The sequence below is a fragment of the Hylobates moloch genome, unplaced genomic scaffold (assembly GCF_009828535.3).
Source record: "Hylobates moloch isolate HMO894 unplaced genomic scaffold, HMol_V3 SCAFFOLD_16, whole genome shotgun sequence".
In the NCBI taxonomy this organism is placed as follows: domain Eukaryota; kingdom Metazoa; phylum Chordata; class Mammalia; order Primates; family Hylobatidae; genus Hylobates; species Hylobates moloch.
In genome coordinates, this window is record NW_026652291.1 from 81,211,251 (window position 1) to 81,227,826 (window position 16,576).

Sequence of the window (16,576 nt, forward strand, 5' to 3'; positions counted from 1 at the left end):
TTTTTAAATTATGTTTGTATAATAGTTTTTATAGGAAAGTACAAATGAAATTACATTCACCTTTCTTTCCCTTTAGAGCTGTAACTGAAGTTCGTGAAGTCACCAGAAAATCAGTCCCTCGTAATTCCTTAGAAAGTGCTGAGTACCTTAAACTCATAACTGGTTTATTAAATGCAAAAGACTTTCGTGATCGTATTAATGGGATTAAGCAGCTTTTATCAGATACTGAAAATAATCAAGACCTTGTTGTTGGAAACATTGTGAAGGTAAGGACTTGTCAAAATTAATTTTAAGGTGGGTATGGTGGCCCACGCCTGTGATCCAAGCACTTTGGGAAGCCAAGGTAGAAGGATCTCTTGAGGCTAGGAGTTCAAAGTTCAAGCCCAGCCTGGGCAACATAGCAAGACCCTGTCTCTACAAAAAAGAAAATAAAAATTTATTTTCATTTGAAATCTATGTCAAATGAAGTTTATCAGTTTAAAGCATTGCCTTAAATCTTAGTGTTTTATATACCCTCTCTCTATATATATATATACAAATTACACAAATTTAAAATAGAATGTAACTAATAAATTATATATATCATATATATATATAATTCTAAAGTGTTAAAATAAGCTTAGTGAAAAGAATGGATTGTCTAGGTTTTGCTAGGTTAAAAGCATACTAGAACAACTCAAAGTCACTGAAACAAAGTAAGAAGATAGCTATTTATTAGTCTGAATCCTGCCACAAGATGATAAGCTCCTTGAAACTGCTACATTCTCAGAGCTCTCAGAACCTGGAATCTAGTAAATATGTGTTGCATTAATCAATACAAATTTTTAAAAAGCAAAGACAGATAAGAGACTTGATATTGCTTTAGAACAGATATTAAAATTTTCCATATGTGGGTTAGAAATCTCTATATACTGACTTCTACGTACCTATCTTTAGGAAGACAATAAGCAAAAGAAAGGGAAATATTAAGAAATAATCATCATATCAGAGCATAGATTATCTTTGCTTTATCAGAATTTAGTTCAGTTAATTCTATTAGTAATTTATTAATTAAATTTCATTTTAAATTTGTGTAATGTGCATTATACTTGGCAAACATACCATAAGTACTCTTTACTTCTCATGGTATTGTCTCAGTTTTCAGAAGAAAAGAACCATATTACCATGTCATGGGAGCCAGAAAGTTCTATTTTCTGATATCTGTTGCATAAAAATAAATCTCTCTTGGGAAGATTATTCTTAACATGAAAAATAATAAGTATTGGAAATTATTAGTGAATAGTCTCAGCTCATAGAGTAGCTCTTCACTCACCTGACATGATTAAAGGATTATTTAGCATTCACTTTATTATATCTTGAGTTTATGAAAGTTAAGGATTCTGAAGAGCAAGGAATTATTGTTAAAAGTTTTCAGGTTAGGAGATAATAATACAGTCCAGGACCTGATGGATTCACAGCCGAGTTCTACCAGAGGTACAAGGAGGAACTGGTACCATTCCTTCTAAAACTATTCCAATCAATAGAAAAAGAGGGAATCCTCCCTAACACATTTTATGAGGCCAGCCTCATCCTGATAGCAAAGCCCGGCAGAGACACAACCAAAAAAGAGAATTTCAGACCAATATCCTTGATGAACATTGATGCAAAAATCCTCAATAAAATACTGGCAAACCGAATCCAACAGCACATCAAAAAGCTTATCCACCATGATCAAGTGGGCTTCATCCCTGGGATGCAAGCCTGGTTCAACATATGCAAATCAATAAACGTAATCCAGCATATAAACAGAACCAAAGACAAAAACCACATGATTATCTCAATAGATGCAGAAAAGGCCTTTGACAAAATTCAACAACGCTTCATGCTGAAAACTCTCAATAAATTAGGTATTGATGGGACGTATCTCAAAATCATAAGAGCTATCTATGACAAACCCACAGCCAATATCATACTGAATGGGCAAAAACTGGAAGCATTCCCTCTGAAAACTGGCACAAGACAGGGATGCCCTCTCTCACCACTCCTATTCAACATAGTGCTGGAAGTTCTGGCCAGGACAATCAGGCAGGAGAAGGAAATAAAGGGTATTCAATTAGGAAAAGAGTAAGTCAAATTGTCCCTGTTTGCAGATGATATGATTGTATATCTAGAAAACCCCATTGTCTCAGCCCAAAATCTCCTTAAGCTGATAAGCAACTTCAGCAAAGTCTCAGGATACAAAATCAATGACAAAAATCACAAGCATTCTTGTACACTAATCACAGACAAACAGAGAGCCAAATCATGAGTGAACTCCCATTCACAATTGCTTCAAAGAGAATAAAATACCTAGGAATCCAACTTTCAAGGGATGTGAAGGACCTCTTCAAGGAGAACTACAAACCACTGCTCAATGAAATAAAAGAGGATACAAACAAATGGAAGAACATTCCATGCTCATGGGTTGAAAGAATCAGTATTGTGAAAATGGCCATACTGCCCAAGGTAATTTATAGATTCAATGCCATCCCCATCAAGCTACCAATGACTTTCTTCACAGAATTGGAAAAAACTAATTTAAAGTTCATATGGAACCAAAAAAGAGCCTGCATCACCAAGTCAATCCTAAGCCAAAAGAACAAAGCCGGAGGCATCACCCTACCTGACTTCAAACTATACTACAAGGCTACAGTAACCAAAACAGCATGGTACTGGTACCACAACAGAGACGTAGATCAATGGATCAGAACAGAGCCCTCAGAAATGATGCTGCATATCTACAACTATCTGATCTTTGACAAACCTGACAAAAACAAGCAATGGGAAAAGCATTCCCTATTTAATAAATGGTGCTGGGAAAACTGGCTAGCCATATATAGAAAGCTGAAACTGGATCCCTTCCTTACACCTTATCCAAAAATTAATTCAAGATGGATTAAAGACTTACATGTTAGACCTAAAACCATAAAAACCCTAGAAGAAAACCTAGGCAATACCATTCAGGACATAGGCATGGGCAAGGACTTCATGTCTAAAACACCAAAAGCAATGGCAACAAAAGCCAAAATTGACAAATGGGATCTAATTAAACTAAAGAGCTTCTGCACAGCAAAAGAAACTACCATCAGAGTGAACAGGCACCCTACAAAATGGGAGAAAATTTTCGCAACCTACTCATCTGACAAAGGGCTAATATCCAGAATCAACAATGAACTCAAACAAATTTACAAGAAAAAAACAACCCCATCAAAAAGTGGGCAAAGGACATGAACAGACACTTCTCAAAAGAAGACATTTATGCAGCCAAAAAACACATGAAAAAGTGCTCATCATCACTGGCCATCAGAGAAATGCAAATCAAAACCACAATGAGATACCATCTCACACCAGTTAGAATGGCCATCATTAAAAAGTCAGGAAACAGCAGGTGCTGGATAGGATGTGGAGAAATAGGAACACTTTTACACTGTTGGTGGGACTGTAAACTAGTTCAACCATTGTGGAAGTCAGTGTGGCGATTCCTCAGGGATCTCGAACTAGAAATACCATTAGACTCAGCCAGCCCATTACTAGGTATATACCCAAAGGACTATAAATCATGCTGCTATAAAGACACATGTACACGTATGTTTATTGCAGCACTATTCACAATAGCAAAGACTTGGAACCAACCCAAATGTCTAACAACGATAGACTGGATTAGGAAAATGTGGCACATATACACCATGGAATACTATGCAGCCATAAAAAATGATGAGTTCATGTCCTTTGTAGGGACATGGATGAAACTGGAAACCATCATTCTCAGTAAACTATCTCAAGGACAAAAAACCAAACACCGCATGTTCTCACTCATAGGTGGGAATTGAACAATGAGTACACATGGACACAGGAAGGGGAACATCATACTCCGGGGACTGTTGTGGGGTGGGGGGAGGGGGGAGGGACAGCATTAGGAGATATACCTAATGCTAAATGATGAGTTAATGGGTGCAGCACACCAACATGGCACATGGATACATATGTAACAAACCTGCATATTGTGCACATGTACCCTAAAACTTAACGTATAATAATAATAATAAAAATCTCTATAAAAGAAAACCACAAAAGGGTGTTGAATTTTGTATAATGCTCTTTCTGTGTAACTTGAGATGGTCATGTGGTTTTCCTCTTCATGCTGTTAATGTGGTGTATTATATTGATTGATTTTTTTTAATGTTGACCCATCAATGCATTCGAGGAATAAATCCCACTTAAGGCAAAAAAAAAAAGAGAGATAATAATACAAATTTAACTCTAAAATTGCATCTAAAATTTTCATAATAAACGTAAACTGAAACTAGGTTAAATCTCCACAGTAAAACTTACAAGTCTACTTCTAGTGTGAAAAGAGATAAAAACAGAAACTTTTCTAAGTTCTTAGAGTTAGCTAAGCTAACCTCCACCTTCCAGAAAACAAGATGTTTATGATATTTACAGTCAGTCAGTCATCTGCCTACCGAGTCACATTTTTCAGCCTTTATTATGATGTCTTTTGGGGTGATTTTTGAGGCCTTCTCTTTTTGTTACAAGAAGATTTGACACTTTGATTTAGCACCCAAATTTTTATAAAGTTCCTGTTATCCAAGTTCAGGCAAAATAGGATGTTGTGTATATATTTAAACTGTGTAAAGTAGGAGAAATATTATGACATGCCAAGAGAATTATAAATACAATAGCTATAAACATTATTTTACTTTAAATAATTTACCAATTTATTTTCAGATTTTTGATGCTTTTAAATCTCGACTTCATGATTCTAATAGTAAAGTAAATCTGGTGGCTCTGGAAACAATGCACAAAATGATTCCTCTACTTAGAGACCACTTATCTCCTATAATCAACATGCTAATTCCAGCAATAGTGGATAACAATCTGAATTCCAAGAATCCAGGCATCTACGCGGCTGCTACGAATGTTGTTCAGGCACTGAGTCAGCATGTAGGTAAGAAATCTTACTTCGGTACTCAAATTATTTTAACTTTCTTTTCATGTTTTCTCATTCCATCCATACTTTTTTTGTAATGCTGAAATCCTAGTTATTCAGTTTTTTATACTTAATATTATCATAAAACTTTCATTTTCTCAGTGGTTTTAAAATTATTTTTAGTGATTAAATTCTGTTCCATTAAATTGACTTTATTTTCCCTTATCTTTGACTTTTATTTATTTTTCTGCCTCAACCTCACATCTGCTATCAAAACTAAGTATTGTAGTCCCAATGCTTCGGCATGAGATGATCCAGAAATAAAATAAAGAAAAAAATATGAAAATAAGAAAATAATAATAAACTAACTCAAAATGGATCGTAGAGTTAAATGTACAACTTAAATGTAACACTTTTAGAAGATAACATGAGAAAATCTTAGGACTTGGTGAAAAGTTGTACATATGGCACTAAAAGCATGATCCTATAATCTCAGCCCTTTGGGAGGCCAAGGTGGGCAGATCACCTGAGGTTGGGAGTTCAAGACCATCCTGGCTAATATAGTGAAAGCCCGTCTCTACTGAAAATACAAAAATTAGCTGGGTGTGGTGGTGCGCGCCTGTAATCCCAGCTACTCTGGAAGCTGAGGCAGGAGAATCGCTTGAACCCAGGAGGTGGAGGTTGCAGTGAGCCAAGATTGTACCACTGCACTGCAGCCTGGGCAACAGAGTGAGACTCTGTATCAAAAAAATATTTAAAAAAATTTTTTAAATAGATATAGAGACAAGCTACAGACTGGGAAAAATATTTTCAAACCACATATTTCACAAAGAACTCATATCTAGAGTATGTAAAGAAATCTCAAAGCTCAACATAAAAAAAAAAAAAACCTCAAAAAAATAGAGAAAAGACCTGAAGAAATATTGAAACCATGAGGCTATACGGATGGCAAATAAGGGAGGATGTGTGACTGGCCAAATAAGCAAGTGAAAAGATGTTCAGCATCACTAGCCATCCGGGAAATGCATATGCAAGTTAAGGCCATTGTCACCACACAAGTATTAGAACATCCAAAATAAAAAATAGTGACAATACAAAATGCTGACAAGATTACAGAGAAACTACATCTCATACACAGCTGGTGAGAATGTAAATAAAATGGTACAGCCACTCTAGGTTTGGCAGTTTCTTTAAAATCTGAATATACCATGGAATACTAAATAAAAAAGAAGAAAATATTAGGAACATGAAACAAATTTGTATAAAAAGATTATTTGGCCAGGCACGGTGGCTCACACCTGTAATCGCAGCACTTTGGGAGGTCAAGGCGGGCAGATCCCAAGGTCAGGAGATCGAGACCATCCTGGCTAACACGGTGAAACCCCATTTCTACTAAAAATACAAAAAATTAGCCGGGCATGGTGGCGGGTGCGTGTAGTCCCAGCTACTTGGGAGGCTGAAGCAGGAGAATGGTGTGAACCTGGGAGGTGGAGCTTGCAGTGAGCCGAGATCGCGCCACTGCACTTCAGCCTGGGCGACAGAGTGAGACTCCATCTCAAAAAAAAGAAAAAAAAGATTATTCATCATGTCCACGTGGAATTTATCCCAGGGATGCATGGATGGTTCAATATATGCAAATTGATGGTTCTTAAGTATTTTTCATCAGGTTTACTATAATACCATAAACCTTGAGTGACACCATCAGACCTATATGAAGTGCCACTAGTGATGCTGGAAGTGCTCCCAATAAGCAGGGGAAAGTCATGACATGATAAATTTGAATTGCTTGATATCTGAGTAGCTTGAGGACTGCAGCTGTGGTTGCCCACCATTTCAGACAGATGACTAATCTTGTATACAGATGACATTAAATTTGCATTATTGACAAATACAATACTATAAATGTATTTTTCTTCTCTCCTAATATTTTCTCTAGCTTACTTTTTTGTAAGAATACAGTATATAATACATATAACATCCAAAATATGTGTTCATTGACAGTTTATGTTATTGGTAAGGTTTCTGATCAACAGTAAGTTATTAGTAGTTAAGTTTGGGGAATGTGAAAAGTTAAACACGGATTTACAATTGTACAGAGGTTGGCTCCCCTAACCCCTGTGTTGTCCAAGGGTCAATTGTAAGTTATTTAAGATGAAACCTTTGCATGGAAGGTACACAGGACCTCTATATAATCTTTGTAAATTTCTGTGTTTCTATTATTATTTCAAAATTAAAACTTAAGAAAAAAATTCAGTAAATGTAAAAACTGCTTCCCTTTTTCTGTTTGTTGTTGTTGTTGTTGTTGTTTTGAGACGGAGGCTCACTCTGTCGCCCAGGCTGGAGTGCAATGGCGTGATCTCGACTCCCTGGTTCAAGCGATTCTCCTGCCTCAGCCTCCCAAGTAGCTGGGATTACAGGCACGCACCACCATGCCCAGCTAATTTTTGTATTTTTAGTAGAGACAGGATTTCACTGTGTTGGCCAGGATGGTCTCATACTCCTGACCTCATGATCTGCCCACCTCGGCCTCCCGAAGTGCTGGGATTACAGGCATGAGCCACCACACCTGGCTGCTTTTTCTGTTTTTTGATAAAACGATGTTATCATTTGAAATAAGATGCCTAGGAGATTCAGGCAGTTTTTATTGTTTTCTTTTTAAATACCACATGATAGCTCCTTTAAAACTGTGTGAGGTATTTTTAGTTCTCATTTGCTTCAAGAATATTACTTTGTTAAGATTTTGTTTGGTTTGTTGGTTTTTAGAGACAGAGTGTCACTCTCACCTAGGTTGGGGTGCAGTGGCACAATCATAGCTCACTGCAGCCCCAGACTCCTGGGCTCAAGTGATCCTCTTACCTCAGCCTCCCAAGTAGCTGGAATTCCAGGTGCTAGCCACCATGCAAGGTTTTATAGAAAACTTTAAATAGTGATTATGTAGATTTTTAAAGTGTTATACATTTGCATCCTAGAAGTGATTTTTTTTTCTTTTCAATGCTACGTAATGGAAAGTAACTAAGAGCTCATTACTCTTTAAACATATGTCTCTGTGTTCTTTTTGTTTAGACAATTACTTACTTCTACAGCCATTTTGCACAAAAGCTCAGTTTTTAAATGGAAAAGCAAAACAGGATATGACGGAAAAGCTTGCTGGTAAATACTTTGTAATTTCTAAAGAAATATTTTATTAACTAAGGATAAACTGATAAACTATTTCAATTTAATTTTAGGATAGCTACCAACTTAATATAACTACCCACAAAGTGGAAACAAATTGTGTAATTATCCACAAGAGAACCTTTTAAGACTTTTACCCCATACATTTTTGTCAAAAGAATTTTATCCTTTTTTTTCCAGTACATGTTCACTCTTCCTATTAGTGTAGCCAAATGCAGGTTCAGCCAGTCACCACTTGGAAAATTGTATAACAAGGATGAGGTGCAGTGGAAGGAAAGTGACTTTATTTTCCAAAGTTAGCAGTTGGCAGGTGGTTCAGGCTCCTGCCTTAACAAAACTGCTTCAAAATTCTCAGGCAAAATGCTAGGGTTTAAGAAGGAGTAGGTTTGCAGAGAGGGCATGCAGTGGGTCAGGTAGTACAGTTCTACATGATTTGTTCCTATGACTTATCTTGAGTTATTGCCCCGTATGGTGAATGGGCCAGTGCTATCTCAGGCCGGACTGGGTTGTAAATTAGCACCACAGCCTTGAAGTAATCTCCTGGTTAGAGAGAATTCCACAGATACCTGAATTGTCTCAAGACGGAGTCTCTGGAACTTTTTTTTTTTTTTTTTTTTTTAATGTTTGAGACAGTCTTGCTCTGTTGCCTAGGCTGGAGTGCAGTGGCACAATATTGGCTAACTGCAACCTCCGCCTCCTGGGTTCAAGTGATTCTCCTGCCTCAGCCTCCTGAGTAGCTGGGACTACAGGTGCCTGCCACCACGCCTGGCTAGTTTTTTTATTTTTAGTAGAGATGGGGCTTCACCACGTTGGCCAGGCTGGTCTTGAACTTCTGACCTCAAGTGATCCACCCACCTCGGCCTCTCAAAGTGCTAGAATTTCAGGCGTGAGCCACTGCACCCAGCCCAGTCTCTGGAACTTCTAAGCAAACATAATTAGATAGGCTAGCAATGCAAAGGAGTATCTAGTAGAAAGAAGGAAAGCAAAATTTATTATTTCATTACTAAAACGTGAATACAAAGGGCCACAAAAGGAGAAGAAAAAAAGCCCTTAAAAATAGGGCACTTGGTTACATTAGTAGAAATAATACGGAAAAAATAAAAAGACATTAAAATCAAATTTTGGTTCTTATAGAAAACTGCTATTTCAAAATCATGTTTGATAAAAGTCCATGGGTTAAAACTGTGTACATTTTTGTTTCACTACATTTGGAAAACATCGAGATGAATTTGGGTTCATTTTCTCTCCTTACCACTTTTGCATGAACTAATTGTTCTATATGGGATTCTAATACCATACTTGAAGATCCCAATCTTTGAGAGAAATGTTTCTTACATTACTTCTTTTAAGAAGCCTAACTTTTTAGGACAAATTACATAAGGAATAAGCTTAGTATATTTTAGCTGCTTTTTATTTAGAAGAGCTTGGGCTTATTTATTAAGAAAAAACCCTCACTGTTTTTTATATTTTTATATTTCAGATATTGTTATGGAACTTTATCAAAGGAAGCCGCATGCCACAGAGCAGAAAGTGTTGGTTGTTTTATGGCATCTCTTAGGAAATATGACAAATAGTGGCTCTCTGCCTGGAGCTGGAGGAAATATACGAACAGCCACAGCTAAATTATCAAAAGCACTCTTTGCACAGATGGGTCAGAATCTGTTAAATCAGGCTGCATCTCAGCCACCACATATCAAAAAGAGTTTGGAGGAATTACTCGATATGACAATTTTAAATGAATTATGAATCTTTGATAAAATACTGTATGATGAACAAAAGTGTTTACATGATGACAAATGGAACTTTCTAAAAGTTACGTTATCAGTGCCTGCACTTCACATCCAGCAAATTAAATCAATGGCTATTTTTATTTGCAGCCTATGAGTACACATCTGTTCTATATCAACCTTACCACTTATATCCATCACATAAAAACCTAAAATATATCATTCATGAATAATTCATGAAATCTGAGTCACATGGGATGAATTCAATTTTAATATTTTTGAGAAAAGTCCTGCTCATTTGCACTATTCTATAGAAACTACAATTTGTTGCCCTATATGTACAATTAGAATTGTAATTAAAAATATACTTTTTATTATGTAATCATGTTTGGTATGTCTCATTTCTCAGCCTTATTTTATAACGTGGAAGTCATTGAACTATGTTATCAGAAACTAAGTTTGTGTATTATTTGTGAAAAACATGTATTTCTGAATCAGTCCGCTAATATGATTGTGCAGTATTAGCTTGCTTTTGCTGCTGTGTTAATGTCATGTATTTGCTTACCTTTTGGGTTTAATTATCTACATAATTGTGAAATTTAACAAGTTATAATAAAGCATGACAACCAAAGTTTTAGAAAACATTAAACATTTTAAATGCACGTTTAAAAAACGTGTTGAATGTAACCCCCCTATTTTTGTGTGCAAACACTAAATTTTATTTCTTTATGTTTTGACCTTTATATAGGTGTTATTTTGCTGCCCAGTTGTGTAATTCTCAGAAATAGTGCCAGGTCTTCTATAGCTTTTTTCAGAATTCATGGGCTTACAAGTACTGTATGCATCTTTAAAAAGAAAAGGAATGTTATAAAATAAAAGGATTTATTTCTTTAGATGTGTGAGAGGTGTTCTATTTTTCCAACTTCCATACACGTTAAAATGGAAAAAAAAAAATATATATATATATATAGTAGTATCGACCTATCACTTTCACTTGATCTACTTATTATGATATTGACCTATCACTATTGACCTACAAATAGACCTGGGTTATCATTCTAACTTTGTAGGAAATTAGCTGTCTGACCTCGGACAAGTCACTCACCAGGTCTGGGCCTCAGTTTCCTCATGTCTAAAATGTAAGAGCTAGACTAGATGATTTTAAAGGTCCTATCCTGTTCTAAAATTCTATGATTCTATGTTCATTCTATTTTACTTCTGAGTCACTGACCAGTTTTCTAATGTATTTGGCTGTTTTTAAAATTGTGATTTTAAAAAATTTATCCTGGCTAGGCGCGGTGGCTCAAGCCTGTAATCCCAGCACTTTGGGAGTCCGAGGTGGGCAGATCACGAAGTCAGGAGTTTGAGACCAGCCTGGCCAATATGGTGAAACCCTGCTCTACTAAAAACACAATAATAGCCAGGCGTGGTGGCGGGCGCCTGTAATCCCAGCTACTCGGGAGGCTGAGGCAGGAGAATTGCTTGAACCCAGGAGGCAGAGGTTGCATTGAGCCAGAGATCGCACCATTGCACTCCAACCTGGGCGACAGAGTGAGACTCCGACTCAAAAAAAAAAAGCCAGGCGTGGTGGCTCGCGCCTGTAATCCCAGCACTTTGGGAGGCCGAGGCGGGCGGATCATGATGTCAGGAGATCGAGACCACGGTGAAACCCCGTCTCTACTAAAAATACAAAAAATTAGCCGGGCGCGGTGGTGGGCGCCTGTAGTCCCAGCTACTCGGAGAGGCTGAGGCAGGAGAATGGCGTGAACCCGGGAGGCGGAGCTTGCAGTGAGCCGAGATTGCGCCACTGCACTCTAGCCTGGGCGACAGAGCGAGACTCTGTCTCAAAAAAAAAAAAAAAAAAAAAAAACAAACAATTATATACTTTTAAAATACCTTATATTTTCTTCTAAGTGTATTTTATTACAGTCCTCTAGTTTGGTGTACTTTATGTATAGGGCCATAGAGTAAATATTTTCGGATTTGTAAGCCCTTATTTTATTTATTTATCTATTTTGAGATGGAGTCTTGCTCTTGACACCCAGGCTGGACTGCAATGGCACGATCTCTGCTCACTTTAACCTCCCCCTCCGAGGTTCAGGCAATTCTGCCTCAGCCTCCTGAGTAGCTGGGATTACAGGCGCCCGTCATCATGCCCAGCTAATTTTTGTACTTTTAGCAGAGACAAGGTTTCGCCATGTTGTCCAGGCTGGTCTCAAACTCCTGACCTCAGGTGATCTGCCCCCCTCAGCCTTCCAAAGTGCTGGGATTACAGGCGTGAGCCAATGTGCCCGGCCTATTTTTTACACTTAAAAAATGTAAAAAAAAAATTCTTAGCTCAGGTCATAGAAAAACAGGCCTGTGTTAGACTCGTTTGATCTCATTTGTAAACTCTGAAATCATTATTACATTTTGCTTCAACCCGACTTGATATGCATCATTGATACAAGTTACAGATTTTAAGTTTTATTAATTATGACTTCTGCCTTTGTATCATTGCACTTGTGCTAGCTAAATTTGCATCAATAGATTGTTAGATATATTGAAGGTAGATTTTACATTTTAAAGGATAAAGAAGACCATTACTTCATGTATAAGCCTAATTCCATAGTTTGAATTTTGCATTAAAAAAAGCACAATATTCTCATCAGTCTAGGGAGAAAAATGTACAGTAAATATAATCATTAATAATGTGGCAGCTCTATTTTACATAATATGTGAGCTACCTTTTATTATAAAGAAAATAGCCATTAATGTAACAAAAGAGTCTCAAGCCTAAAGAGTTTCTGTATTTTAGTAACTTCTTGATAATTGAGCACTCAGAAGTCCAGCACTCTTATCAAGAACCGTTATCAACCCAGAAGTCAACAAAGAAACAGAGACTGATCACTGATTGAAATAACTAAAGAAAAGCTGAAGTCCCGAATAAACAAACACATTTACTTGGAATAAAGGAATGTCATTTACTAGCAATGACAATTATAAAAGTCTAACATCACCCAGCAATGCAACAACAAAAAATGTTAAATGATGTATTTACCCACTGGAATGCATATCATATAGTCATTAAAAATGATGCCAAATACATGTTAAAGGAAAAATGTGACTACAAAATAAGTACAGTATCTCCATCAGTGTATGTGCACATAGAAAACAGAAGTAGTAGTATATATATACCAACATCTTAATGGTGGTAATCTGTGGGCAGTGAAGTTATTTTAATTTTTTTCAATGTACTCTTCTGTAATTTCTATTTTTTCAGATATGAACAAGACATATTGCTTATAGTAAAATTTAAATTACAATAAGTGAAGAGAATCTGAAGAGAATCTGAAAAGTAATTTGGAGAGGAAAAAATATATAGCAAAGAAGAGAGCAGTGAACATCACAAAAGTGCTGAGGGAGGTACACAGTGATGTGACTCAAAGGGAGATGACCGAGGGAGGCAAGTATTATTCAGATAAAGAGCATAAGACTTTGATTCAGAAAGCATGAATTTGGGAACCCAGTTTTATAATTACCTGCTAAACCTTACATACATCCTGGGATTATTGTGAAGTCCAAAATTTAAAAGGGATTATGTATAAGAAAGCATTTGTAGGGCGGGGCACAGTGGCTCACGCCTGTAATCCCAGCGCTTTGGGAGGCCAAGGCAGGCGGATCACCTGAGGTCAGGAGTTCGAGACCAGCCTGGACAACATGGTGAAACCACGTCTCTACTAAAAATACAAAAATTAGCCAGGCATGGTGGCGGAAACCTGTAATCCCAGCTACTTGGGAGACTGAGGCAGGAGAATCTCTTGAACCCAGGAGGTGGAGGTTGCAGTGAGCCAAGACCACGCCACTGCACTGCAGCCTGGGTGACAAGCGAGACTCCATCTCAAAAAAGAAAAAAAAAAGCATTTGTAAACCTCAAATGCTATATAAAGATAACATTCCCAACAGAAGGAAGACCCAACTGGCATGAGCAAAAAGGAATTATTTTATTGTGTATATTTATGAGGTACAACTTAATGTTTTTATACATTGTAGATCATTAAGTTAATTAACATATCCATCACCTTACAGACCTAACTGTTTTTTGTGGTGATCACATTAAAATCCACTCTCATAGCAATTTTCAAATATACATTATTATAAACTATAGTCATCTTGTTATACTGTAGGTTTTCAGAACTTATTCCTCTTTTCTTTATTTTATTTTTAAATTATTTTTTCAGAGGGAGTCTCACTCTGTCACCCAGGCTGGAGTGCAATGGCGCAATCTTGGCTCACTGCAACCTCTGCCTCCGGGTTCAAGCGATTCTCTTGCCTCAGCCTCCCAAGTAGCTGGGACTACAAGCACGTGCCACCACACCTGGCTAATTTTTCGTATTTTTAGTGGAGATGGGGTTTCACCATGTTGGCCAGTCTGGTCTCAAACTCCTGACCTCAGGTGATCTGCCCAACTCAGCCTCCCAAATTGCTGAGATTAGAGGCGTGAGCTACCACGCCTGGCCTTCTTTTTTTTTATTTTTAAAAATAGTCTTAGAGATGGGATCTTGCTATGTTGCTCAGGTTGGACTTGAACTCTTGGGCTCAAGGGATCCTCCCATCTCAGCCTACCAAAACTGCTGAGATTACAGGCATGATCCACCTTGCCTGGCCATAATTCTTCCTTTCTAAATGAAACTTTGGACCCTTTACCCATCCTCTTTTCCATTTCCCCACCCCAAGCCTGCCAGCTCCTGCAAAGCACCATCCTATTTTCTACTTCTTGGAGTTCAACTTTCTTGGATTCCACATATAAGTGAGATCATGTATTATTTGTCTTTCTGTGCCTGGTTTATTTCACTGAACATAATGTCCTCCAGGTTTATTCATGTTGTTGCAAATGACGGGATTTCCTTTTTTAAGATGAGTGTTTCCCAGTGTCTGTATACTGCATTTTCTTTATTCATTCATCCACTGATGAACACTTGATCAAGACTTTGAGGCACTCATCTCTATGATTCCCTCAAGGAATTGTGTTGCCCTTTGTTTCATATTTTCATAAGAGATATTTGATAAGAAAGTTTTCCTAAGTTTTATTATAGCTTCTAATGCTGTTGTATCAGTTGGAATGCTTTTGACTGAATAGCAAACCGAACTAACAGTAGCTTAAATCAATTGGTATGTTATTTGTCTTATACCACAAGAAGTGTAAAAGCAGTGGCTAAGCATTATGCCAATGGCTTGATGATATCAGAGCTGATTATAAGACAGCAGCTTCCTCTCCAGATATCATAATTGTGCTTCAGACAGAAAAAAAAAAGTAAAAGGGATAACAAGCACAGGTGTTTCTGTAGTGAGGCTTCGCTTTTTTATTTAGGAAAGAAGGCCCTTCCTATGTACTTCTACCTACATCTCATTGGCCACCCTTAGGTTCAAAGGAGGCTAGGAATTTGAGTATTTCGTTTCCCAGTCTCAACAGTACAGGAAAATAATAGAGAAGATAGTGGGCATGGATATGACTAAGCTGACCTACAATATCTGCCATATTACATAAGACCCACTCTGTCTGATGAACCACAGTGGCATTCTATGCCCCAGGAATTGGTATTAATTCAGGTGCAATGTTTAATAAATTCCAAGAAGCCAGCATGTTTTCTGTTTCCTGGTGTGAAGTTACCCTAATAAGTAGCCATAAGTCTCTGAGGGAATAAGAGGAATGTGCAAAATGGTATTACTATGGTGCTCTTCTTTAAGGTTATCCAGAAACAAGAGTAACATTGATAACTCTCAGGAAGACTGAATTGAGGAGATATTAATACCATTTGAACTAAATTTGAAAGATCGCCGGGCGAGGTGGCTCAAGCCTGTAATCACAGCACTTTGGGAGGCCGAGGCGGGCGGATCATGAGGTCAGGAGATCGAGACCATCCTGGCTAACACGGTGAAACCCCGTCTCTACTAATAATACAAAAAATTAGCCGGGCGTGGTGGCGGGCGCCTGTAGTCCCAGCTACTCGGGAGGCTGAGGCAGGAGAATGGCGTGAACCTGGGAGGCGGAGCTTGCAGTGAGCCGAGATTGCACCACTGCACTCCAGCCTGGGCCACAGAGCGAGACTCCGTCTCAAAAAAAAAAAAAAAAAGAAAGAAAGAAAGATCAAGGAGTAAAGAGGAAACAAGCTTCATGTTGTGTTTGGATTTAAATCTCCTGGAGCTACAGTTTTAAGTTTACTTGCTTCACCAGTAAGGAGAAATGCTAAATATAGGAGTCTGAATGTTTCCAACAGAAGAGTCACCACAATTTATTTAGTGATGGATTATTTATAATGTAAACAAAGTTCATTCCCTAGAGCAATATATTCTGTAAATTAAATGGTCCACAAGGTATTTTACACATTTTTTCATGGCATGTTAACGTTTTGAAGAGAATAAACAGGAATCATACTGAACAGCTCAGAAATTGTGATTAACACTGGGTATCACAAGATACATTTTGCTCTTATATCAGGACCCAGAAGAAAATAGACAGCAAATAAAAATCAGCATAATTTGGGAAGTGGTTAATAAGGGAGTATTTATAAAGGCATGGCTTAGGGAAACCTGGAACCTAGAATGAAGTTATATTGAGAGGGTTACCTTCATCAGAGCTGAGATCACCCACAAGGAGGGAGCTGGAGGAATAAATACCCTGACCTCACTCCTCAATTCCATTCTGCCAGGACTTTCTCTTGGCCACACTCAACCAGAAACCAGGAAG

At 37.6% G+C, this 16,576-nt stretch overlaps 1 protein-coding gene across 4 annotated transcripts in view; it reads left to right on the forward strand.

Moving 5' to 3' along the window:
* The window catches only part of TOGARAM1 (TOG array regulator of axonemal microtubules 1), a 111,731-nt gene extending 100,989 nt beyond the window's left edge, over positions 1–10,742 (forward strand). For 3 of the 4 annotated variants that reach the window (XM_032135160.2, XM_032135161.2, XM_058429503.1), the window contains 4 exons: positions 77–266; positions 4,747–4,966; positions 8,012–8,098; positions 9,603–10,742. In XM_032135160.2, the coding sequence (XP_031991051.1) occupies positions 77–266; positions 4,747–4,966; positions 8,012–8,098; positions 9,603–9,868 (763 nt within the window). In that variant the 3' untranslated portion in view covers positions 9,869–10,742. The remainder of the gene's footprint in view (positions 1–76; positions 267–4,746; positions 4,967–8,011; positions 8,099–9,602) is intronic. The other variant, XM_032135163.2, reaches the window with a different exon arrangement.
* The last annotated feature ends 5,834 nt before the right edge of the window (positions 10,743–16,576 follow it).